Consider the following 26,768-nt stretch of genomic DNA (forward strand, 5'->3'; position numbering starts at 1 on the left):
GCCTTCAGGAATTCCCCTCTTAGTGATTACAGAATCAGATAATTTTTCCCTTACTCTAATTATCTGAGCTCTGTTTTCGAGACATATACCCATGCAATTAGTCACTCTTTTGTCTATTCCAATTGCAGTCATTTTAGTCAGTAGTAGCCAGGGTGAATAAGATCAAGGGTTAAAGTGATGGTATAGGGTATTCTCATTGATTTACTGAAAGATCTCTTCAAAAATGTAGCATGAGAGCTATTTCTATTTTCATTAGCAGATCAAAATCAGTAGACTTAGTACTGGTTTAAATGGGCTAGTTTGTGATGGGGAACCCAAAATAAGGGAGGAGTGATATCAGAGATTTTTTGTACAGCTGGCTTTATGATGGGTTAGGAAGGGGCTAGGAGTGGAAAGGAAGTGGCTTTAATTAAGGTTCAGCCGTAGCATTTGCCTAGTGTGAAAATGGGAAACTATGGAAAACCATATTCAGGTCTGCCGACAGATGGGTTCAAACCCCACTATCTCCCGAATGCAAGCTCACAGCTGCACGCCCCTAACCATTCGGCTAACTCGCTTGGTATACAAATAACTAAAGGGAAGTTCCTACCCAGGGCCAAAAGTACACTTCAGATTTTGCAGTTGACACAAAATACGCAACCGTTTTTGTCATTTCCACCAACATAAACCATACAAGCCTTAGGAATATTTTCTCTATACAAATACATCTTACGCAAATAATACCGTAAAGTATACTAAGGTGAGTCAGGAGTGAAAGATTGGCTATTTCCGTCCAAAATAAGCCTATCAGTACTTCAATTTTGCACTTTAAAAATCTCAGTTTTTCCTGTGTAAAAAAAATATAATTACTTTCACCCTACCACCGTTTTTAAAGCTTCAGGCACAAATTTTAAAATGAAATGGTCATGTGTGTAGCAAGTGCACTCATTGAATTGCTGTAATAATAATAATAATAATAATAATAATAATAATAATAATAATAATAATAATAATAATGTTAACCTCTGTAGTGTAGTGGTTAGCTGGCTCCCCGGAGGCCCAGGTTCAATTCTCGTCTCTGCCACGACATTTGAAAAGTGGTACGAGGGCTGGAACGCGGTCTACTCAGCCCCGGAAGGTGAACTGAGTAGAATTGGGTTCAGTTCCCACCTCAGCTATCCTCGAAGTGGTTTTCTGTGGTTTCCCCACTTCTCCTCTAAGCAAATGCCGGGATGGTACCTATCTTAAGGCCATGGCCGCTTCCTTCCCTCCCTCTTGTCTATCCCTTCTAATCTTCCCATCCCCCACCTCCACAAGACCCCTGTTCAGCATATCAGGTGAGGCCGCATGGGCGGGCACCTGTCCCCCTCCCCAGTTGGATCCACTGACCAAAAATCTCACAGTCTAGGACACTGCACATTGAGGCGGTAGAGGTGCGATTCCTCGCTGAGTCCGAGGCAAAAATCAACCCTGGAGGGTAAACAGATAAATAAATAAATAAATAAATAAATAATAGTAATAATAAACAGTACACCTCAGCTACCATGTGCAGGCATTTCGATTTTATGTTCTGCTTTATTTTACCAGGTGGGTGGTCTATGACCGAGTTAAGGTAAACACCCTATGTGTCACCAGAGATCTTTTACATGCCAATATTGCATGATAGTTTTGAACAGATTTCTTTCCACCCTTCAAAAATCCGAGTACTTCTGCCAGGTTGGTCGGAAGCAGACTACTGGTCCACAGAGGGAGTTTTTCATTCTCATTAACCTGTGTATGTATTTCTCGTCACTTTGTCATATACAGAATGTTCCTTGCATCACATTTTCTATCATATTCCTTCAAAATTACCATACATTTTTATGATCATGTGAATAGAGCAAAGAACTACCATATGCTTTTCGATGGTGTGGTGAAGACAATTTAATTTTGTATCTCCTATATTTCTTCCCTGACAACGTAACTATTAATTACGTTTGGGTTAAGAACCAGCTGACCGCATTTAAACTTCAAATTAAAAAAAAAAAAAGTGTCGCAAGGAGCATTTTCCATATTGCATGGTAAAATGCAATAAAATGTTTATAGGACAAACATTGATTGACCAATATTCTAATAAATATGTGTAATGATGTCTAATGAGACTATATGTTTGTGGTTAAAATTAGGTGGTGATGGACAGAAAACTAAAGAAGTTCATAATTTCAGTCATAACTCCCCGTAATATGTTGTAATATTAATGGAAAAATCTTTCTCGATGAGGGAATTAGATTTTTCGCACCAATAGGGCATATAAAAAGTTATTGAGCTTCTGATAATTTCACGTGCATACACCCTATAGTCGGTGGATAGAGCCTGACACATCCCACTCTGACGAGTGTAATGTCAGGCCTAAGGCAAAACTCTGGTTTTATACAGCGCCTGAAAAGATTTACATCTAACATTGTAATATTAGTTAGCTATTCAGGAACATTTTTATTAACAGGACATTTTCACAGGGTTCGTCTTCCCAGCTCTTTAACAGATAAAAAACACAATTATGTTCTTAGAGCCATGTTTTCTCACGGATAAAGTCGTAAATAGCTTCTTCCCCCTCAAACAGCTGATTCATATGCCCCTTAAAACGGCCGAGCTTTAAACAACGTAGGAGGTGGGGTGGGGTCGAAGGCTGTGTGGTTTGCCATTCAGTTAAAGGAAGACGAAGACGTACGCAAGTACCATCTGGTGTAAAATTTACGTAATAGCTGGCGCGCTGTACGGAAATAGGCCTATCAGTACTTCAATTTTGCACTTTAAAAAACCTCAGTTTTTCCTGTGTAAAAATAATATATTACTTTCACCCTACCACCGTTTTTAAAGCTCCAAGCACAAATTTTAAAATGAAGTGGTCATGTGTGTACCAAGTGCACTCATTGAATTGCTGTAATAATAATAATAATAATAATAATAATAATAATAATAATAATAATAATAATAATAATAATAATAATAATAATAATGTTGCGGAAAAAGGCATATATGATTGACTTAACTTCCTAACATGCCTATGGCATAGTGATGAACGGTTACAATACGAAGCACTACTTTACACAAAAATAAAACAAAACTGACACATTTTTGGTATGAATGAAAACCTGTAACCTGTTTTCCAGTCTGTTACAGGGTCAGGGATGGAATGAATGAAGCCCCCATCTTGCGGCGAGGATAGGAATTGTGCCGGCTGCCGAGGCCTGTTGCACTCCTCTGGGGCTATGATTATTGACTGAGAGAGAAAATGATATTGGAGAGTGTTGCTGGAATGAAAGATGACAGGGCTGTTTCGATGACATCTACTCATGAACTACCTCGTATTGAACGACTAAAGTTGATGAACGGTATCGAATGAACTAGTTTAAACAAATGAACTGACTGGACTCATCTCTAACTGCAACAGAATGACTTTGGCCGCCATTTTGAATCAAACTAAACTTCGACCAAGCCAGATCGATTCGAATGATCAGACTGTAAGGTGCGAGTATTTTGTCTTCATTAGTAAGGAATTTCACGACTTTTTCCGTATCCATAATTAGGCTATCATACCACACCACACTACACCTCACCACACCACGCTAGCCAACTTCACACGATTATGTTCTAGATGTAGGCTATCACGCGACAAATATTCGTTCCTCGTCACTGTACAGCTATACACGAAATACATTTCTAACTTCTGAATGGAATGCGAAATACCAGCACAAACAGGCTCATTGCGTTATTCTGCAGTTTCGCTGCTAACCGGCAAGCAAAACTGAGCATTTCTGAGGCTAATGGCTTGCTCCCCGAAGGTGCAATTTATCCTGTGAAGTTCAAGAATTCAAGGCGTTCTCCATTTATCACGCAACTGCGGCGAGGACTCTTGCCTGAGTTGGAAATCATGTTCCTTCCACAAGGGGAGACAAATAACATTTTCAGGGCTAGAAAAAATGTGATCGGACTGAGCGGTAATAGCAGCGGTGAGAGGCTGATGCGCTGCTGCCTGAGCCACAGAGGCCTACATTCTTGGTATATTAACTGAAAAAGTAAAGTTAAACGTAACTCATAAACACGCATACATCATGGGGTGCGCCAGGAGTTTTAGACCGGGTCCGTCAAGCATGCACTTAGGCTGAAACTGAGGAGCATGAGGAGTGAATTGTTTACGCACACTGATAGTGGATGGGTCCAATGTAAGGTATTGAGGAGATGGAAGCTGGCGGCCCGCTACATTAAGGACTATAAACATTTATCTCTGAACCCGGTCGAAAAGACCATGATGCTTCCTCTCTAGGGTTAACGACGTGCTAAGCGGGAAAACGTGTTAATGAGGAACGCACTAACGTGGTTTCACTGTATTGGGTTAGTGATTCATTCAGCGATACAAAAGCTGATCAAGTCACGTGGATCTATAATATGACTTGTTAATTAGTTGTTTGCCAACTTTATTGACAGGTCTCTAAAAGTAATTAAATCAAGAAATTGCTGTGCTTTATTTTTCAATCTTCCTTCATATTTATTGTAAGTGTGTATCTGTCTCAATGGTAATTTTGTGTGTAATAATTTCTGCACCATATTTCTAGGAAAAGCAAAGATGTGAACAGAATACTTCTTTATTTCGTAATTTAAGCCTAGTTACCAAATACGACCAACGGTTTATTCACCGAACTTTACATTCGCAACATCCATCATTTTGGAGTTGTACTGAAATGAAATTTGTAAGCTAAAATTGGTATTAATGCCAGAAATTTGTTCCAACTCTACTTTGAACTGTTTGAATAATTGGAATTAATTAATTGAATTTTTTTCTATTGGCTTTACGTCACACTGACACAGATAGGTCTTATGGCGACGATGGGACAGGAAAGGGCTAGGACTGGGAAGGAAGTGGCTGTGGCCTTAATTAAGCTACATCCCCAGCATTTGCCTGGTGTGAAAATGGGAAACCATGGAAAACCATTTTCAGGGCTGCCGACGGTGGGCTTCGAACCCACTATTTCCCGAATTAATTGAATTAAGATTGAAGAATTAAGATTAAGATTGAATTAGTTGAATTAATTACCTTATTGTCATGTGATCATTGTGGATTACCTTAGACAATATTTCTTTCCTTTCATTTTTATTTTGCATAGAATAAGTATTTTTTCCCGTTTTCTTTTCATTATGCTGAAATGAAATGGCTAAGGAGTGCAAGTGTAGGATGGGAAGGAAGGGGGAATTGTAGAAGAGAGGTGGTCTAATGTTGAAGGGGAAGGAGATTGCAGGCTAAGGGCTCCATTCAGGATCAGAATTCAGGACAGATGTCTGTGAGAAATTGGTATGAGTCACTGCAGGTAGAACAACTGAGGGAAGATGAGGAACAGGGAACTGTTGCTGAGATGTGTGAAAGTAGGAAGAAGGGAAAAGGTAGGAAAGGGAAATGTAGAATAGTGTATAGGAAAAGACAGGTGGAACTGGGTCATGGTATGGAGAAAAGAGAGGAGGAAGTAGCTTCTGAAGATGTCAGGAAAGATAGGACTGACCAGGAGGGGAGGGGATCAAATGAAATGGGTAGGGTTGAGGCTCTGGTCATGGGGGATTCTATTGTTAGACTTATGGGGAAAGTGTGTGGAGGAAAGGCAACCAGGGTAGAGTGTTATCCAGGTTAAGGCAGATGTTGAGGAAAGTAGAAGAGGAGGAGGAGGGAAAGGAGGTGTAAGGACCACCTAGGACAATTGCTCCATTTCCTGTCTTAATCTTCTGACTGAGCTCAAGTGGATAGAGAAGTGGGTTAGGCTGCCAAGGGTAAAATAGAAGTCGAAAATATAAACATACTACTAAGTATAATGACAGGAATAATGGAGGTTTGTTGAATGAGAAATACAGTTAGGGTTAAGATGGATTTATTACCGAAAAATAACCGATGCATACTAAGCAAATATAAACAAAACATATTATGTCAGCCTCAAAACGGCTCCAAAAATATGATCCGCACATCACAAATAAAATGAAATAAAATGGAAGAAAGTTTAACACAATTAAATGCACACTTGGGTATCAACCCCAAAACAAAATAAAAAGAAATAAAATGGAAGAAAGTTTAACACAATTAAATGCACACTTGGGTATCAACCCCAAAACAAATTATTACATAAAGTCAAAATTTATATACATGGAGACATGACTCTAAGTTTGTGAATGAGTTATTTTAGTTCAGTTGCCTCGGTTAAGTACGATGTCAAGTGGCCTAACGACCTTGTTTACAAATGTTCAGAACATGAATTCAAGATATACGAAAATGCTAGTGAATCACTAATTAGCCTATATTTACATCCGTTAATACGGTCATAAAATCTCATAATACACATTGGTACAAGGTTGGCAATAATACCTTCCAAAAGGCATGGATTCTACATGCGAGTCCTGACTCACGGCAAGGATCCATACAGAAATGGAAAACCAATATCAAACAGCGTACGGGCTGTATCTCCAATTTAAACAAAAAGGCAAGGTAAATATCAACACACAGCATAAATAAAACACTCCTGAAAATAACACAATGGCTTAGTATCACAACATAAATGAAGTAGGCAACGGGAAACATTCTTGTATTATTCAGCTGCATATGAGCGTATCACAATGCCCACAGTCATCTCATACTCACGTCACGTGCTTGCCTAACTGCTGTAAACAACAAATACAGATCAATACACTAAACTTAGTTTGCTGTCTGGGGGCCAGTCTAACAATGGAAACAACTTTCAGTTCACACAGGGCTAACAGTATCTTAGCTGATTACTCGGCTTGCTAGAGAACTCATCATTCACTGGTCTCTTATGGGCTTCCTTTAAACACAGCGGGGAAACTAATATCTTTCTCAAATACACATTATTCTCACTGGCCTAGCATCTCATTCACCGGTTAGGCTTCTTTCGCATTCCAATAAATATCAATACCCTTTAAATACATGGCACTCTCTGGCCTGTCATATATAAATCCACATTATTAATGGTGCAAACCGCACGAGCCTTTCGATTCACATACAAATCAACATTATCAACCATGCACAACCACACGAGCTCCTTTAATTCACATATCATCAAACGTGCAAAGGTGTGACCCCTTCAGTTCAAATATCAGTGGTTCGAATCCCTGCTCGACTTTTCCCCAAACAAGCCTCCAATCTCTATCAGTGATCGTGCATTAAACCAACGGCATGCATGCCACAGTTTACATCCCGTAAACACTGAAAATACCCATGCAGAGAAAAACATCCTAACTGAATCTATTTAATTTTGAAATGAAATTTATATCAACGTGGTTAGCGTATTGCTTGTAAGTCATTTGATGTTTGCAGCTAGTTAAACCTTACACTCCTAGCACAAAGAAGTAGAATACACTACACAACACAAACACACAAAATAAAACGCAAAATAAACCTACTGTTCCCTAATTTTACAGGGTAAACAAAAAATGCCGCACTTGGAGGTCGGCAAATTTCTATAAAATAATTTTCCGCCTTGTCAATACTTTATACACTTTATTCTATTTAATTACCGTACATGTACATGTTTTGAGAGCCTCTGCTCTCTTCCTCAGCGGTGCCAAATACTAGTTATCTTAGGACTATGGTTCATTGGTATCATATTTCAATTATATATTAAAATATATGAATTTTAAATTAGTTACAATATTACTCTAAGTTTTTCTTTTGCCCATTTACATTGTCATTTGTGACATATTTTACCAGAATTTTACCAATCATCAATGATAAAATCTAATTAAATTAATCTCTCTGTGTTAATTTATGTCCTTATTAATATCTGAAAATAGTAACTCGTTTCTTCATCTTCTATAAAATCTATCTCTATCCTGAATTATAAAATAACAAATAATAAATAGCCACTTTGTAAATTAAATTAATAAACTACATTTATGAAGGTTGTCCTTTTTTAAAAAAATATTTCTTCTCTCTTCTTTCTTAACGTCTGCTTTAATTTTCTAGATTTCTTATGAATCAGAAATTTTCTCCTCTTACTCTCTTCCAATTCTTCATTCCTTTAAGTTATCCGCAAATTGAAATGATGTGATGTTTGTCTGAACCCAAACAATATGTCCTCCTTCCCTCCTTGTTGCTACTTGCGCAACCAATAGCACACGAGGGCGAAACGCAGGCAACCAAGAATGAGTTAGCTGGAAAATTTATAATGTCCAATAACGGACCATTATATTGGTATTATAAATTTACTCACTCAAGACAAATATTTTAGGTTCCCTATGGGAATCAACATCTACATCATACAAACTAGTAATCTTCGTCCACAAGTAGTGGACAGAGGTCGTCCAAGGACTAGATGTACTCCACAAACAGAGGACGACATTCTTGAAGTCGTTCACCAATCCCCTCGGCGAAGTACCCGTGATATTGCAAGGCGGTTCCAGGTATCTCAAACACTGGTTGTTGACATGTTGTACCTCGAAACACTGTATCCATATCATTATACGTTAACTCAACACCAGCGGCCAGAAGACCGCATTCAACGAGTACAGTTTTGTGAATGGTTTTTGCAACAAATTGAAGATAACAAACTTTTTATAAAGAATGTGATATGGAATGACGAATGTAGGTTCACTCGGGAAGGTATTTTCAACCATCACAACAGCCATTATTGGTCTGACCACAACCCACGTCACCCGTGAACGTGGCTTTCAGGCATGCTTTGGCATAAACCTGTGGGCTGGAATCGTGGGAAGATTGCTTTTAGGCCATTACCTATTGTCGGACAAGTTGAATGCGCTCCGCTATCGTACGTTTCTGGGCAATACTTTGCCTGACACTTTAGAAAACGTTCCACATGGTGTTCAACGACAGCTATGGTATCAGCATGATGGTGCACCGCCACACTTTGGAATGACTATGCGCAGCTGGTTAAATGAAGCGTTTCCAGGGAAATGGATCGGTCGTGGAGGTCCAATTTTCTGGCTTCCGTGTTCCCCAGACGTAATCCACTAGATTTTTATTTGTGGGGACACTTAAAGGAACATGTTTATAGTACTACACCCATGGATGTACAAGACCTAATAGCTCGTGCGCATGCTGCATCGACAATGGTGGATGCAGATGTGTTGCGTAGGGTCATGCAAGGTGGTCGCTTTGAACATCCGCTGTGAAGTGAATGTTGCTTGTAAGTGTACATACCGGCTCTGTGAAGATAAAGACTGGATGTCACACATACACTATGGAATTATTGTGTGTAGCATAATGGGCAATCCAGTGTAGCCTACCTACTGTAGTGTATTGTGGTTCCTTGTACCGCATTGGATAGAGACAATGTTACTGTATCATTATGTTCTATGTATTGGCTTTATTTGTGCCATGGACGAAAGGAAGTGGTTGTTTACGTCTGTAAGAAGTTCATGTTATGTTTGAATGTTTAAATAAAGGTAACTGTAATGGTGAGACAAAACATAGTGTATTGCGTAGTGGAAGTGTACATTGGATACAAAATGATACATTAACTGAAGAAAAAAATTGGCACGAACGCGACTCGAATATCAGAGTGTCCGCACAACCGGCATTTATGCCATTACCTTGTCTCACTGAGTTAATGAGACAGCTCCGGGAGAGCGCTGAGTTCATGCGACCTGTGCTTGGCCACGCTGCACACCGTTACAGCATTGCCAGAGCCTTGTTTCTTAACTCGCATTTCTATTAAACCTATTGGTGGGACTAGGTTTTGCAAGATAAACTTTTCGTAATCTATAATCTTCATATCCGTATTGACGAACTACACAATTATAAATAGGAAAGGAATTCCACCTTATCAATACTTGTTTATTGCCAGTATAGCATAATAATTATAATAAAAAAGTATCCTTTCCTATTTATAATTGAGTTAAACTTTTGTCATGAATTTCGATGAGAAACCGCATGCTGAACTCCACGTACAGCATTTTTTGTTCTCCCTGTATATATTATACAGAAACACAAAGCATGCAGTCCAACCCTGTCCATATTTACATTTAATTAAAATTCAAAGTAAGCAAATGCCAATCTGGCTGATATTTACGTAATAACAAATTAACCTATTCCTCACTAGCTTTTCCCGTTTATCATGAATCGTGCATAAAAAGACATCATTGTACTTAACTTTCAGCAGCTCACCATTCATCAGCCAGCGGTTCACGTCTCCGCTGCGTCATGCCTCCTCACACCATCATCATCATCACAGGTTGCACACGCAGATAAGTCCTTGCTTCAGCTTCTGGTGTTGCCATCTTCTTCTGGGTCCTGTTCCTGTTGAAACCTGGAAGATATATAGAATGTGAGTTCTCTCTTCACTGCTTAGTGTGCTAGAGTGCACAGCATCGAACCAACACAGGCTATATTTCACTTAGCCATTGTACGAAATATATATATGAACACATCATACGATTTAAGATACAGAGCATCTTATGTTTCGACACTCGTCCTTGGTAGCGGCATGAATTCATACAGAATGCACTCGTACAGTTTATCTCACTCCTACCAACCGATAATAATAATAATAATAATAATAATAATAATAATAATAATAATAATAATAATCAGCGTCCATCGTGCCTGTTGCAAATGTTTAGCTTCTAGTTTACACAGTTCATGCGCATAAATAATGCCATCCCGTACTTGGCAAAGGAATGCAGTTAATTTTAGGCAAAAATCATGGTTTCAGTTGTACAGTATTACACTTTTACTAACACACATGTCCACACAAAGAAAAGTCTGTCTACGTGGCGACCGTATTGCGACACGTACAACTCACACCACGATCAGCGGAAGAACGGGGAAGCTTTCACCTCGTGGTGAGCTTAAATATCCAACACCAGGTTCGTTGACTTAGGGGAATCTCCAAAGTGTTTGAAATGGAGCCAATCAGTGGCCTAACCTTGATCAGTGGCTCTGTATTTAAACTATTTAATAAGCAAAAGCACTCAAGTACTCGGTCTACCTATCCACTTCTATATCATAATTCTGTCTCAGACTTCTATCTCGCTCAGATCTGTGGAATAGCATCTAATAATGGATTTAATGGGTTAAATATTGACGATCACAGCACTGCAAATCAAAGTTGGTCATTCAGAAATCTTTGTTATGGGCTTCCCTATGTTCAAATCCAGCATGCCCATAGCTTGTCATTGGCTAGATTCAACTAGTGGTATGATACTTCCTTACACATGTCTAACGGCAATGGCTTGGTTTAAAAATTGTAGCATCTTGCTGCTAGTGGAAAATCACCAGCGAGTCTCACTCCCTCTCATCATTCCAACTGACTTCCGGTCTCACCTTGAGCTCTCTGCATTAGAAATATCAGACTGCTGTCCACGTTGAAAATATGATTAAATATGCAATGAGGCATCTAGGTATTATGGCTCAGTAGTGTTTCACATTGGTACTAACAACATAAGACAAGCAGGTATAAGTACCAACATACAGTAGTTGGGGATATGTGGGATCTGGTAATGCAGCACGGGTGAAGTTTCAGGAAGCAGAGATTATCAGTGGAATACTGTATAGGAGGGATATTGACTGGAAGGTGATTGGGGATTTAAATGAGACTATGGAGTGGGTATGTGGAAAACTGGGAGTGAGATTTGTAGATCCTAACAGGAGATAGGGATCTGCGCTCAGATGGCCTTCACTTAAACCACAGTGGACCGAGCTCGATAGCTGCAGTTGCTTAAGTGCGGCCAATATCCAGTAATCGGGAAATAGTGGGTTCGAGCCCCACTGTCGGCAGTCCTGAAGATGGTTTTCCGTGGTTTCCCATTTTCACACCAGGCAAATGCCGGGGCTGTACCTTAATTAAGGCCACGGCCGCTTCCTTCCAATTCCTAGGCCTTTCCTATCCCATCGTCGCCATAAGACCTATCTGTGTCGCTGCAACGTAAAGCAAATGGCAAAAAAAAAAAAACACATAGTGGTACATGTAAGTTAGGAAATTTGTATAGAAGGGTTATATGGAGGTACATTCAGGGAAACGGGGTGGCTTAGGGAGCAGTGATAATGGAACAGGGAACTGGAAATCAAGTAGGGATGACATAAAAATGTTAATGCTGAACTGTAGACATCTAAAAGCTGACGTAAATCATTGTTCCCCTGTTGATAATATGTAACTTGGTAGTGGCCAGTATAATCGGTTTTCATAAGGCAAATATTAAATTATAAGATAGTTAAGCAAGTGGATTGTGTTTACAGCATTGACATAAGTATTGTAGTTAAACCAGAAAGTTCTCGATCCCATGCGGGATCTGAAGTGTATTTAGTATTAAAAACTTCATTTTTTGTCCGTATTTGGAGTGCAGTCGAACGAAGGCAGGTGATGTAGGAAATATTAGATTAGGAAACGAAGTCTTAAAGGAAGTAGATGAATATTGTTACTTGGGTAGTAAAATAACCAACGATGGCAGAAGTAAGGAGGACATAAAATGCAGACTAGCACAAGCAAGGAAGAGCTTTCTTATGAAAAGAAATTTGCTCACTTCAAACATTGATATCGGAATTAGAAAGATGTTTTTGAAGACTTTTGTGTGGAGCGTGGCATTGTATGGAAGTGAAACATGGACGATAACTAGCTCAGAAAGAAAGAGAATAGAAGCTTTTGAAATGTGGTGTTACAGAAGAATGCTGAAGGTGAGATGGATAGATCGAATCACGAATGAAGAGATACTGAATCGAATTGGTGAGAGGAGATCGATTTGGCTAAATTTGAAGAGAAGAAGAGATAGAATGATAGGACACATCTTAAGACACTCAGGACTTGTTCAGTTGGTTTTTGAAGGAAGTGTAGGTGGCAAGAACGGTAGGGGTAGACCAAGGTATGAATATGACAAACAGATTAGAGCAGATGTAGGATGCAATAGTTACGTAGAAATGAAAAGTTTAGCACAGGATAGGGTGGCATGGAGAGCTGCATCAAACCAGTCTACGGACTGATGACTCAAACAACAACATTGACTCAAGATTTTTTTTTTTTACAATGCTTAGTAAAGCTAAAGGTTCCACCTATTCAATACGTTATCGTAATGGTCTATTTAGAACATCACATATTTATTTAACTTATCATAAAATACATCTTTGGGACCGGTTTCGGCAATCCACTATGCCATCATCAGCCATTAAGTTTTTTTATAGCAAGGAACATTCAAAAATTTAAAAATATGCAATAGCAAGTCCTATTCTTACATGAAAAACATTAAAAATATAGCTAAATAGCATAGGCCCATTAGTACTATACAAATAACATGTCTTTTTTTTTTTAAAAAATACAATATTATTTAGTGCATCTAAATTTATTTTTTATATATAATTGGAAAAGTCTATGATTTGGTGTAGCTTACGTACAATAGAATCATGTAAAATTGATAAAAGAATCTATTTTTGCCATTTAAACCACAGTTTTAAAAACAACAAGTCCTATTTTACGTGGAAAATATAAAAAATTGGCTAGTTAGTATTAACCTTTTTTTATGTTATACAAGTAACATGTCTTTTTTAAAAAAATATAATATTATTTGGTGTGTCTAGAATTGTTTTTAGGTGCTTTTCTATAAAATTGATGAATGATTCTATAAAAACCTCTGTCATTTTTTAAACACAGTTTTTTAGTTCCTCATAATATGCGACTTGTACTGTTTTAGATAATAAATACAGGTTCTTCTTCCTTAAAACTTACTGAAACAACAGTCTGTTTGACTATGTAAGGAGTAGCAGATTCTGATGTGTTTTTTCTTGTTTGAGTATTTGAACCTTGCTTCTAGTATTTTCCAATGTAAATAACTGAGTGGCTGAGGCCGAAACTATGGTTAAGATCTTGAATATTATTTTATGTGCCAGATGGAAATGGGCTGTAAATAGTGTTAATCTCGAACCAGTACGGACCTAAAAAAGGAAATAGTGAAATGAGTATGAGTTATTGAGAACGATACGCGGTACTATAGAAAAGAATTGAAGATTGAAGAATTGAACTCAATGGCTGATGATGGCATAGTGGATTGCTGAAACCGGTCCCAAAGATGTATTTTATGAAAAGTTAAATAAATATGTGATGTTCTAAATAGACCATTACGATAACGTATTGAATAGGTGGAACCTTTAGCTTTACTAAGCATTGTAAAATCTTGAGTCAATATGGACAAAAAATGAAGTTTTTAATACTAAATAAGTCTGCCTACCAAGCAAAACGAAAAGCCTATCTTTATAAGAGCTTACGTATTAAAATAGGGAAATTGAGCAAGGATATTAACTTTATTAAAAAGTGTATTGCAAATAAATTAACTCCAAAATTTCTAAAGAACAGGAAGTATGTTTCAACACATCAAAGAAAGGTACAGGAAAAAACCAACAAACTTTGGCTTCAAAATGAATTGAAATTTCTACACAAGAAGAAATCCTTTTTAAATAACCAATTATATGAAACTCATCTCGAAGTAACTAAATTATTACCAGCTGCACAGTGGAATATTTTCCAAAATACAGTACAAAATGCATTAAATAAAATACTTTCCCAAAAAGAAAACACGCTAGATAGAAAGTTCCAGACTCTTCTCAATGAAACCAACTCGAACAAAGCACCATCTAGAAACACATCCTTATATAATACACAAACTCAAAGTCTACCTCAAAATCTAGCCCAATTTCATCAGCCATTTGTGAACCTATCAAAAGTTAACTTCGACCAAGAAGAAATAATAATGCTCTCCAAAGGACCTAAACATAATTGGCCTAATTACAACATCGCCAATAAGGCTAAACAACTAATTATCGAAACAGAAGCAGCCATCAGTAAAATGCCTACAGACATTCAAAACGAAGTTAGGTATGAAGCTAAAAAACAAATTAAAAACATCTTTAGCACACCAGCTATAGATTTTAACACAACGCAGCTTGAAAATAGAAAAAAGATCTGTCAACTTAAAAACAAAATAAAAAATTCAAATGTTGTCATCACAAAAGCAGATAAAGGTAACGCCACTGTTGTTTTAGACCAAACAGATTACATTAAAAAAACACAGAATTTCTTTACAGACAAAACCTTCACAATCATAGATAAAGATCCAACGCAATCTATTCAAAGACAACTTAAACAAATTCTTAAAAATACAACATGCCTCTTTACTGACAGTGAAAAGAACAAATTAATTAATATGAACCCCAGTCCACCAACAGTAAAAGCACAACCTAAAATACACAAAAATGGTGTTCCTATACGCCCCATAATAAACTTCAGACCTAGCCCTCTGTACAAAACAGCGCAGTTTATACAACAATTTTTAAGCAAGCCTTATACATTTCAAGCTAAGAAATCAATAAGAAATACTTCAGAACTAATTAAGCAACTAGAAAATTTCAAATTACAGGCACATCATACCATGCATTCATTCGATATCACCAATATGTACGCCAACATCAAACCTGAAAAAGTTATACCAATCGTTCTAAAAAATTTGCGCACTCACAGCAAACTTAGTCAACTTGAAATAGATGATTTCATACTAATCTTGAAGTTCCTAACTAACAATAATTATTTCATTTTCAACAAAGTAATTTATAAACAGGACGGACTAGCAATGGGTTCGCCGGCATCAGGTATCTTAGCTAACATTTATATAGATTTTCTGGAACACACTAAAATCATAAATAATAAGACATTCAATAATATAGCCTTCTGGGCCAGATTTATAGATTATACATTTATAATAATGGATCAACGCACTACCGACGCCTCTTCCTCCGTAATACATCTCAACAACATTGATAATGATATAAAATTCACAATAGAATCTGAAAGCAATAAAACCCTAAATTTTTTAGATCTAACCATTACCAGGCGCCCATCCTCTTTTAAATACAAAATCTACAGAAAACCGACACATACAGCCACGGCCATCAAACACGATTCTGAACATCCTCCTAGTCATAAAAGAGCTACATACAATAATTTAATACAGAGAGCATTTAATGTACCCATGTCCAATATAGAACGTAAAAAAGAACTCAACACTATACGCAAAATCACATCTTATAATGCCTACAACAAATGTTTTATAGAACGCATAATAAATAAATTTAAACATCAACCCAATACTAAATTACAAAAAGAAACACCCAAAACAAAAACATATGCTACTTTTACTTTTAACTCTGACATTTTCCGTTTAACCAATATTTTTAAAAAAAGAAATGTCAATATTGTCTTCAAAACCAATAATAGAAATTTAGATATTTTTTACAATTCCAAATCGGTTAATATACAAAACCCATTCGATAGATCAGGTGTATATAGGTTTCATTGCAACGACTGTACCAGTGTTTACCTTGGACAGACTGGGAGATCATTTAATATCAGATACAATGAACATGTCAATGCCATAAAATATAGAAAATTTTCGGCAATAGGTCAGCACATACAGGAATACAAACACAATTTTTACGGTATCAACAAGGACTTGGACATCATCGAAACAATAAATAAAGGCCCACTCCTAGACCTAACAGAGCAATGTTACATTACTTTAGATCAATATTATAATCCCAACTATAATCTAAATGATATTTCGGAAAAACCTACAATTTTATTTGACATGCTTATTTCATTGATAACAGTTTAAAAATTCCTAAAAATCAATCAGTACATAAAATATTACGTAGCGCGCTAGCCTACTATCCCCGGCAAAGCCCACGCCCCCCTGACACACAGGCACACGCGAACGCAACCTCTCCTGCGTCCCCTTCCCCTACATAATACGCCCCTGAGGTGAGTTTCATATCTTCAATTCTTTTCTATAGTACCGCGTATCGTTCTCAATAACTCATACTCATTTCACTATTTCCTTTTTTAGGTCCGTACTGGTTCGAGATTAACACTATTTACGGCCCATTTCCATCTGGCACATAAAATAATATTCAAGATCTTAACCATAGTTTCGGCCTCAGCCACTCAGTTATTTACATTGGAAAATACTAGAAGCAAGGTTCAAATACTCAAACAAGAAAAAACACATCAGAATCTGCTACTCCTTACATAGTCAAACAGACTGTTGTTTCAATAAGTTTTAAGGAAGAAGAACCTGTATTTATTATCTAAAACAGTACAAGTCGCATATTATGAGGAACTAAAAAACTGTGTTTAAAAAATGACAGGTTTTTATAGAATCATTCATCAATTTTATAGAAAATTTCCTGTGTATCAACTATGTCAAACCATAGTCTTTTTAAGCACCTAAAAACAATTCTAGACGCACCAAATAATATTATATTTTTTAAAAAAGACATGTTACTTGTATAACATAAAAAAAGGTTAATACTAACTAGCCAATTTTTTATATTTTCCACGTAAAATAGGACTTGTTGTTTTTAAAACTGTGGTTTAAATGGCAAAAATAGATTCTTTTTATCAATTTTACATGATTCTATTGTACATAAGCTACACCAAATCATAGACTTTTCCAATTATATATAAAAAATAAATTTAGATGCACTAAATAATATTGTATTTTTCAAAAAAAGACATGTTATTTGTATAGTACTAATGGGCCTATGCTATTTAGCTATATTTTTAATGTTTTTCATGTAAGAATAGGACTTGCTATTGCATATTTTTAAATTTTTGAATGTTCCTTGCTATAAAAAAACTCAATGGCTGATGATGGCATAGTGGATTGCCGAAACCGGTCCCAAAGATGTATTTTATGATAAGTTAAATAAATATGTGATGTTCTAAATAGACCATTACGATAACGTATTGAATAGGTGGAACCTTTAGCTTTACTAAGCATTGTAAAATCTGAAGTGTAAGAAAGAAAATTTTTTGAATTAAAATAAGTTGATGGAAAAGAGGGCATTGTGTTAAAAGAATTTTAAGGTACGGGACTCATCTTGATCGGCTTGTTTGTACGGAGAACGGAGAGGAACTGGAGGCTGGAGCTTACAGGGATCATAGCACAGTGTTAAGGAAGGGAGAGGGGTGGATCAATAGGGAGGGGGAGAGGGGCGATGGAAGGGGCTGAGTCAGGCAGACGTGGTAGCCCCTGATTTTTCACCATACAGGTTTGAGTTTGAGGCTGATGATGCCCTTAATATGGGCAAAACATGTCCTTTAACATTTTATAATAATATTTAATTCTTAAAAATGATCTCTCTCTATTGAATAGGTGGATATTTAAAAAAAAACCACTTGTAACATACTTCGTATTTACGTACATTTCAATACGGACCTAACATGAGAATTATAACGTGTAACATACCACTTAGTCGAGCAGCTTGTCCCCTTTCTCCCAAGTCTTCTCAGCCCAAACTTTGCAACATTTTTGTAACACTACTCTTTTGTCGGAAATCACCCAGAACAAATCAAGCTGCTTTTCTTTGGATTTTTTGCAGTTCCTGAATCAAATAATCCTCAGGGTCCCATACACTGGAACCATACTCTAGTCGGAGTCTCACCAGAGACAAATATGTTCTCTCCTTTACATCCTTACTACCCCTAAATACCCTCATAACCATGTGCAGAGATCTGTACCCTTTATTTACAATGATGTTTATGTGATTACCCCAAAAGATCTTTCCTTATATTAATACCTAGGTACTTACAATGATTCCCAAAGGGAAATTTCACCCCATAAATGCAGTAATTAAAACTGAGAGGACTTTTCCACTTGGGAAACTCACAACCTGACTTTTATCCCCATTTATCATCATACCATTGCCTGCTGTCCATCTCACAACATTATCAAGGTCATTTTTCAGTTGCTCACAATCTTGTAACTTATTTATTACTCTGTACAGAATAACATCATCTGCAAAAAGCCTTATCTCTGATTTCACTTCTTTACACATATCATTGACATATATAAGAAAACATAAAGGTCCAATAATACTGCCTTGAGGAATTCCCCTCTTAATTATTACAGGGACAGATAAAGCTTCACCTACTCTAATTCTGAGTTCTATTTTCTAGAAACAGAGCCACCCATTCAGTCACTCTTTTGTCAAGTCCAATTGCACTCAATTTTGCCAGTAGTCTCCCATGATCTACCCTATCAAATGCCTTAGATAGGTCAATCGCAATACAGTCCAATTGACCTCCTGAATCCAGGATATCTGCTATATCTTGCTGGAATCCTACAAGTTGGGCTTCAGTGGAATAACCTTTCCTAAACCCAAACTGCCTTCTATCAAACCAGTTATTAATTTCGCAAACATGTCTTATATAATCAGAACGAATGCTTTCCCAAAGCTTACATAGAATGCATGTCAAACTGACTGGCCTGTAATTTTCAGCTTTATGTCTATCACCCTTTCCTTTATATACAGGGACTACTATAGCAAATCTCCATTCATTTGGTAAAGTTCCTTCATACAAACTGTACCGGTTGGTACACATACGCCGCACATTTGAATTTTCCACCTTAAAGTACTCCTCTACTGGAGAAACTTTGAACTTTAAAAACTGAATCAACTCAACTGTTTCTCAGAAGATGTCACTGTGTGTATTTCGATTTGTTTTGTTTTTCATTGATCAAGAAGTCTGGACATTCTCTCACAGATGTCTCTACCACAAACTATGATCATGCACCCTGGTGCGAAGTGAAGGAACTTTTCTTGAAATTTTGTATTCAGAAGTTTTGGTCTTTACTAAATTTTGTTCTTTCATCTATGAGTTGGCAATATTAATTTTTCTTTCCGCCAGTTTTGAACTTGGACTATCTCGAATTTCTTTAATTAATTTTGGACCAATAATGTCCTTTTTCTCCAATTTTAATGTGTAAATTTAGGGCAACCAATAAACGCCTGTGGGTGTGTCTTAATTATTCATGAAAGGTCTCGTATCTTCCTTGAGGGTTTAAAAACTGCTGATTTTTATGGCTCGTCGCTACTTCAACAACATCTAGCTTAGGGTATGGAAGTATAGCAGGGGGCAGGTTGCGCCTCTTCCTTTGAGCAGCAGCAGCAACATCTTTATTTCTTTTTTGCTCAGCAGTTTAAACCCCGGGGAAGGTTCGAAACCTTTTCAAAGTATCCTACCTGTTTAAAAATGTAACTTAGTGCCGGCTTATGTAAACATTTTCTTATTACTTTAACTGTAAATCGGGGATAGAGAGTGCTTTACCCTCTCGAGCTCCCCTTCAGTTTGGATTTGAGGTGACTATGTTTTCATAACCGATTTTCTTCTCTTCATTAAAGTGTTAAAATTTTTCTTATACGAGTCACCTCTATAGTATGGGAATAGCCCCTGTGTATCGGCTTAACGCCACTTAGGTTTTAACAAGCTTTCATGTAGGAATGCAAGTACTCGCCTCCCTTCATCTTGATTTTTTTTGTGGGGCCATTTAATTAATCTGTTCCTTTCCACGAAGGCCCAGTAGATTAGGTACTAGATACCCCTGTTTCTTGATAGGTGTGCCTTGAGGGCAGTTGATAGTAATGTTGGTTGTTGCCTTTGATAGGCTTGAAAGATTGAGAGCGGTCAGCTCTTTCTGGTATTTGGAAAGGTGCATCTAGGAGGCTTGATATTACTAGGCGGGAGCAAGTGCTCCATGTAATTAGGGGTTTTCTGACCTTTGGTATTTTGTGGTTGTGAGCTGAGAGCTCAGAGATTGTAAAAGGTGGGGCTTGAAGCCCAGATCATTAATTTGTCTCTAAATCCTTGCTTTTCTGGTCTTATACCTGATTATTGGATAGCTGTTGACTTGTTAAGTTTTCAATTTCTATGTAAAAATTTGTTAAATTTTGTTGCCTATTGAAAATATAACCTTTATTTAAATTTTAAATTCATCTTTCGGACTTGATAGTTAGACCCATTCCAGCCCGCACCTTCTTTCACCTCTGCTGATCCACCAAAACACGGTAACACAAACAATAACCAACCGAGCTCGATAGATGCAGTCGCTTAAGTGCGGCCAGTATCTAGTATTCGGGAGATAGTGGGTTCGAACCCCATTGTCGGGAGCCCTGAAGATGGTTGTACATTGTTTGATTATCACGAGAGGCATTACTGTGATTCATATACTTGACACTATTTACAAAATATTCGTTCAGTACATCAGGTTCTGTTGGCACTGACACTTTATCCTCTGTCCTACCAATTTCATAATTTATAACTGAATCTGTCCTACCAATTTCATAATTTATAACTGAATCAAGCTGCTTTACATTTATTTTTTGAGTTGTTAATAAATTAATCGTTAGCTTGCATTTTCACTGCCTTAATTTCTTTACGGTAACACATTTTAATAAAGACTTAATTTTTTTACCATCTGAAGAACCCCCCATTTTTGCTTTGTAATAAATCATCATTAGATTCCTAATAGTTGCAACGTGAAGAGCGTACCATTTCCCTTTCTGTTTGCCTTTATATTTACTTGATGTGTCAATTATCTTTGTTTTTCTAGGGCAACATACTCTTGTACAGGACCATAACTTTTGCAAAAAAAAAAAAAAAAAATCCAGTTGCTTCTGAAACATTACTGGAGTTTGCTACCATGTTTTCAGAATTGATGTACAGTAATTCATTTCTCAGCTTCAAAATATTATTTCCTAACATCCTAAAGTGTTTAAGTTGTCTGTGGTTAGCATGTTTTTCCAAGATACTTCTGAATTTTAACCAGAGACCGCAGTGATCAGACAAAAGAAGTTCTGTGACATTACAAGTAAAATCACTTTTATGAACATTAGTAATGGTATTGTCTAAACAGGAATTTTTTCTAGTCGGTTAGTCATTGGCAAGATAGAAGTTATAAGACCTTACAAGATCACAAAAATGGATTTTGGCAGATGAACTAAAGTGTTAATATTAATGTCTCCAGTGTAATAGATTTTATAGTTTCTATTAGGTTTGAGAAGGGATGGGAAAGGGCTAGGAGTGGGAAGGAAGCGGCTCTGGTCTTAATTAAGGTACATCCGCAGCATTTGCCTGGTGTGAAAATGGGAAACCATGGAAAACCATCTTCAGGGCTGCCAACAGTGGGGTTTGAACCCACTATCTCCCGAATACTGGATACTGGTTGCACTTACGCGACTGCAACTATTGAAGAAGTAAGTATAAATAACCACCTAATCGATACTTTATTAATGCCTCAGGCAAAATTGAATAAAATTAAAACTTACAGGACATGTTTCGACCACTTAGTGGTCCTCTTCAGCTGTATAAATAAAGAACTGAAAAGAAAAACATTGACAATAAGCTGAAGAGGACCACTAAGTGGTCGAAACATGTCCTGTAAGTTTTAATTTTATTCAATTTTGCCTGAGGCATTAATAAAGTATCGATTAGGTGGTTATTTATACTTACTTCTTGATTAAACATCGATACGGTCATGAAATGGACAACTTGTAATGCAACTATTGAGCTCAGTCTATGCCTCTGTATTTGCAAGATGGAGAGGGGCTGGTCCCCCCACTGTCAGCTGTCCTGAGAATGGTTTTCCATACTCCTGCATTAAGGCGAATGGCAGGACAGTTCCTAGCATAGGCCATGCATACAAACACGAGGTTGGATGTTTGGTGTGGGTGCAGGACAGTGTGCTTGCTTCAGGAATTTTTTTTTTTTTTTTTTCTTTCTCAGGAATTGTGATTTTGGACTTGTCAGTGATTTATAAGTCAGTGGGGTCAGATTTGAATTATAGAATGTTGTTCTTTTCTTAATTTAAAGTGTAGATCCTTAGCAAAGTTTTAAAACTTTTGTATGAATTATATGTTTTGGGATATTTTGTGTGTGTGTTTTCCCCCCTCCATATTGGTTGTTAACGGTATGCTGCTTAAGATTCTGATGTGCAGAGTCATCAATTTTCGCAATACTCTGACAGAATTCAAATCACATGCAGTGAATACTTTTGAAAAATCTGCTTTTTAAAAAAATCAGAAAATACAGTACTTTCAACAGGTTCACCAGTGTTTGAATTATCTGCCACAGATGCTGCTGAATGACAGAATCGACTTCCAGTGTCTTCTGTCAAATCGTGTTCCTAAGGAGGTTGATTTGGATGGAAAACAAAAGAAAGAAAACTATGATTCCTCTGAAAGCTTGGTAAAGTTTGGCTTTTATTTTACTTTATTGACTAAAGTGTTTTAGATTCATAGTAGGTTACTTGTATGTCCATAATTTTGTATCTTTATATCTGTTAGCACGTATACGACTTTATTTTCTTTTTAACTTACCTTTATTAGTAAACTGATGTTTACCTGTGACTTTGCATGCATGGAATTCTTTCCAGTTTGATTTGTATTTCAACCAACCAATAATACCCCCTTCCTTCTTTCCTACATGGCAGTGATTCAGTGCTCTCTGGGAACGGTATGTGAAGCTTGACAGTATGAGATGTTGGAAGCGACATGTATGACAGTCTCTCTTTCAGACTCAAGGAAATTCAAGGAAATACAGACCTTGCAGTAACAGGTTAACTTTCCTTATTTCTTACGGGATGGAAGAATCACCCCTCCTACGTGTGTGGTGAAGTATGGTGTTTTGGTGCATGTCACCGTAAAGCATTTTGTCCTGGAAAACTGTTAGAGAGAAAATGCATGATATGCATTATTTATATTATAAACATTTTTCTAGGAAATTAAATTCTAAGTACACTTGGAAGTCTCCATTTTTTAATAGGAACAGAAGGTATATGAAGACACGAGGAGATGGCGAGCATTTGTACACCACACTTGGAAAACTGGATTTGGAAAAAAATGATGATGATGATGATGATGATGATGATGGTGACTAACCCTTTAGGCAGCGTATTCACTTTTAAGGGTCCCAAGAATATATTTTCCTCATGACTTGCTTCACATTTTCTTTTCCTCTGCATGGATCCCTTGAGAAATAACATGATAGTAAGTAGCCTCTATGTCAACTGATGGTGCTAGCTTACTTACTTTACTTTCCATATCCAGCAGGCACACTATGTTTTTCCATTCCAGAACTCAGCAGCGCTTATCGCTTTGTCCGTGGCTAGCTCAAGATCTTCCTGAGTGTAGGGGTCATTCATCTGTTGGCATGTGAGTAGGTGCCCAGGGAACTGGATTGCTCTGCAATTGCATCTTGCATCTACGACATGGCTCCACTTCACAAGATTGCTTCGGCACTTCAACACCCCTGTCTTCATTTGGTTTAACCTTTTCACTGCTGTGATCGATTATACTCAAGCTGCCTGAAATGGGCTGCCAGTGCTGTGATCAAGTGTACTCAAGCCGGACTTTGCGCCGCCAATGCTGCAGTCGAATATATTCGATCTGCCTTGTAACTGTGTTAAATGCCTCTGCCTCTATTAGTCACACACTAAACTAAGTAATTTATATTTTTTCCATGAGTAGTTCTGCAGGAAGACTTTTCTTTTGTTACAGTTGTAAACATCGTGTTTGAACGATGGCTGCCGCGTACGAATATAAGATGTGTCCTGAGGAAATCTTACACTTTTAGAGGACATTGAGTCTGATGTGGATTTCGATAGTGACAGTAGTGATATTGAGGATATTACTGAAGTGATAGGGGGTGATAATAATGTTGATAGAAGTGATGATTTGCTGCCTACCAGGTGAGTTGGCCGTGCGGTTAGGGCCGCACAGCTGTGAGCTTGCATCCGGGAGATAGTGGGTTCGAACCTCACTGTTGGCAGCCTTGAAGGTGGCTTTCCTTGGTTTCCCATTTTCACACCAGGCAAATGCTGGGGCTTTACCTTAATTAATACCATGGCTGCTACCTTCCTACTCCTAGGCCTTTCCTATCCCGTCGTCACCTTAAGACCTATCTGTGTCGGTGCGACGTAAAGCAGATTGTAAAAAATAAAAAAAGATATGCTGCCAGAGAGGGGAAGAAATGATACTGACCTAGGCCTGCCCACATGGTCGGATGACGAGTTTACGGCGAAGGCGCATGCATTTAAAGTGCTAAGCCTAGCTATCTCAAATAATAATTTGAATACCCTGAAATGGATTATTTCAAGGTATTTGTGAATGAAGAAATGTCGGTGAGGGTAGCGGACGAAGTAAACAGATTTTATAAACAGACAATTGATGCTAAGTTCATGGCAAGTTCTGCTCTAGTTTGATCAGTATTGTGTGTTTAATTTAATCTTTCTGTTTTTAATCATGTGTATGGTTTGGTATTGTGCGTAAATCTAGTACGCATAGCCCATAATGACATGAATATTTGTAAGCATCTTCCTAATGGACAAACTTTTTGCCACCTCGTGTGGAATCGAACCCTGGATCTCAAATATAAACTTTCTCCAACACTGTAGGAACAAACTGGTGAGTTAAAATATCATCTCAAAATATTATTCTGTAGTTGGTGCATGTATTTTATGTTCACATTGGCAATAATATTCAATGAGGTTGTTGGCTGAAATAATCCAGCACTGGGGGTCACACCAGCCTGTCCAAGAATTCAGCAGTGAAAAGGTTAATGTCCTCCAAATGGCATACGGTAACTTGTGTCCATTACTTAGTTCTAAGGAAGCCTTCTTGAATTCGTGCTGTTTGCACCTCATAACTATCCCTAGAATAAATCAGTGATTCATACATCATCGACGTTAACACATTCATAGGGAATAATTCGAGGCGTGGATTTTCGATTAGGAAAGGCGCAAACATGGCCCTGAGCTGGAAATGCCCCTCATAGTTGGTGAACAAGGAATAAGACTATAGCTACTAGCAACAAAAGAAAAATTACTTAAAACTAGGGTTTATTAGTAAAATTCAGAACAAACATTAAGCCAAGGAACCCGTAAGTGAAATCAATAGGGCAAAAATAATGGAAATAAATATGGACGTATCTTGCATAAATAAGCCTCCCACAAGGCCAACCCCTCGTCCACGTCGTGGGAGGTGGGCAACGGCATGAAGTAGGGGATTGCCTGGAGGGGTGATGTACAGTGGAGACTGTGTGTGCCCTATGACCGCTACGGTAGCTGTGAAGGCCCTACAGGAACCCTGAAAAGTGACTACTAACGGGGCTGTGGTGAAGACCTCAACGGCAGCAACGGCGGAGAAGGGGTCCTTTGGAACGGCGAAGCTGGCGGATGAGGCAACCCTTCTTCTTGGGGATAAATAAAGAAGAAACCACTGCCTTGTGGAAAAGAGGGATCTTTAAAGGCTAAGGGAGATAACCCCTACAGAAAAATCCAGCGGTCTAACGCAGACAGGAGGCAGCCCCTCCACTGGACTTAGGGTGCTGTGGGCTAATAACTCGCACACCTGAATTAAACTTATTACAGAAACCAGACGAAATTTATACCGGCCAGATTTTATGGAGACGACTTTTGCAATGAAATACAGAACACGAATCGGATTCTGGAATGTTAAAACTATGTATGAAACTGGCAGACTGAGAGAAGTAATGGCAGAAATGAAAAGGTATAAACTGGAGATAGTTGGGTTGAGTGAAACAAGATGGACAGGCTACAGAGAGGTGAGGACAGAAGAGGGGGGTGCCTTCATTTACTCTGGAAGAGAAGAAAATGATCAACATTCAAGTGGAGTGGGTGTCTTACTCACAAAGAAAGCAAAAAATAGTGTAATGGAATGGACCCCTGTATCACACGGGATAATTACTGTATGAATAAGAACCAAAGTTAGACCTGTGACCATAGTACAGTGCTATGCTCCAACAGAGGTAGCAGAAGAGGAAGAGAAGGAGGAGTTTTATGATAGGCTGATATCAACACTGGCAGGGATAAAGAAGAAGGACATTGTGGTGTTGTTGGGAGATCTAAATGCAAAAATCGGTAATGAAAATGAAGGAAGAGAAATCATCATGGGTAGACACGGAATAGGA

At 37.7% G+C, this 26,768-nt stretch overlaps 1 protein-coding gene across 3 annotated transcripts in view; it reads left to right on the forward strand.

Moving 5' to 3' along the window:
- LOC136858539 (uncharacterized) overlaps positions 1 to 26,768 on the forward strand; it is a 204,430-nt gene that overhangs the window by 74,807 nt on the left and 102,855 nt on the right. For all 3 annotated transcript variants that reach the window (XM_067138150.2, XM_067138152.2, XM_067138151.2), the window contains one exon: positions 22,914 to 23,027. In XM_067138150.2, coding sequence (XP_066994251.2) covers positions 22,914 to 23,027 — 114 coding nt within the window. The remainder of the gene's footprint in view (positions 1 to 22,913; positions 23,028 to 26,768) is intronic.

Source organism: Anabrus simplex, chromosome 1, assembly GCF_040414725.1.
Source record: "Anabrus simplex isolate iqAnaSimp1 chromosome 1, ASM4041472v1, whole genome shotgun sequence".
NCBI classification, from domain to species: Eukaryota; Metazoa; Arthropoda; class Insecta; order Orthoptera; family Tettigoniidae; genus Anabrus; species Anabrus simplex.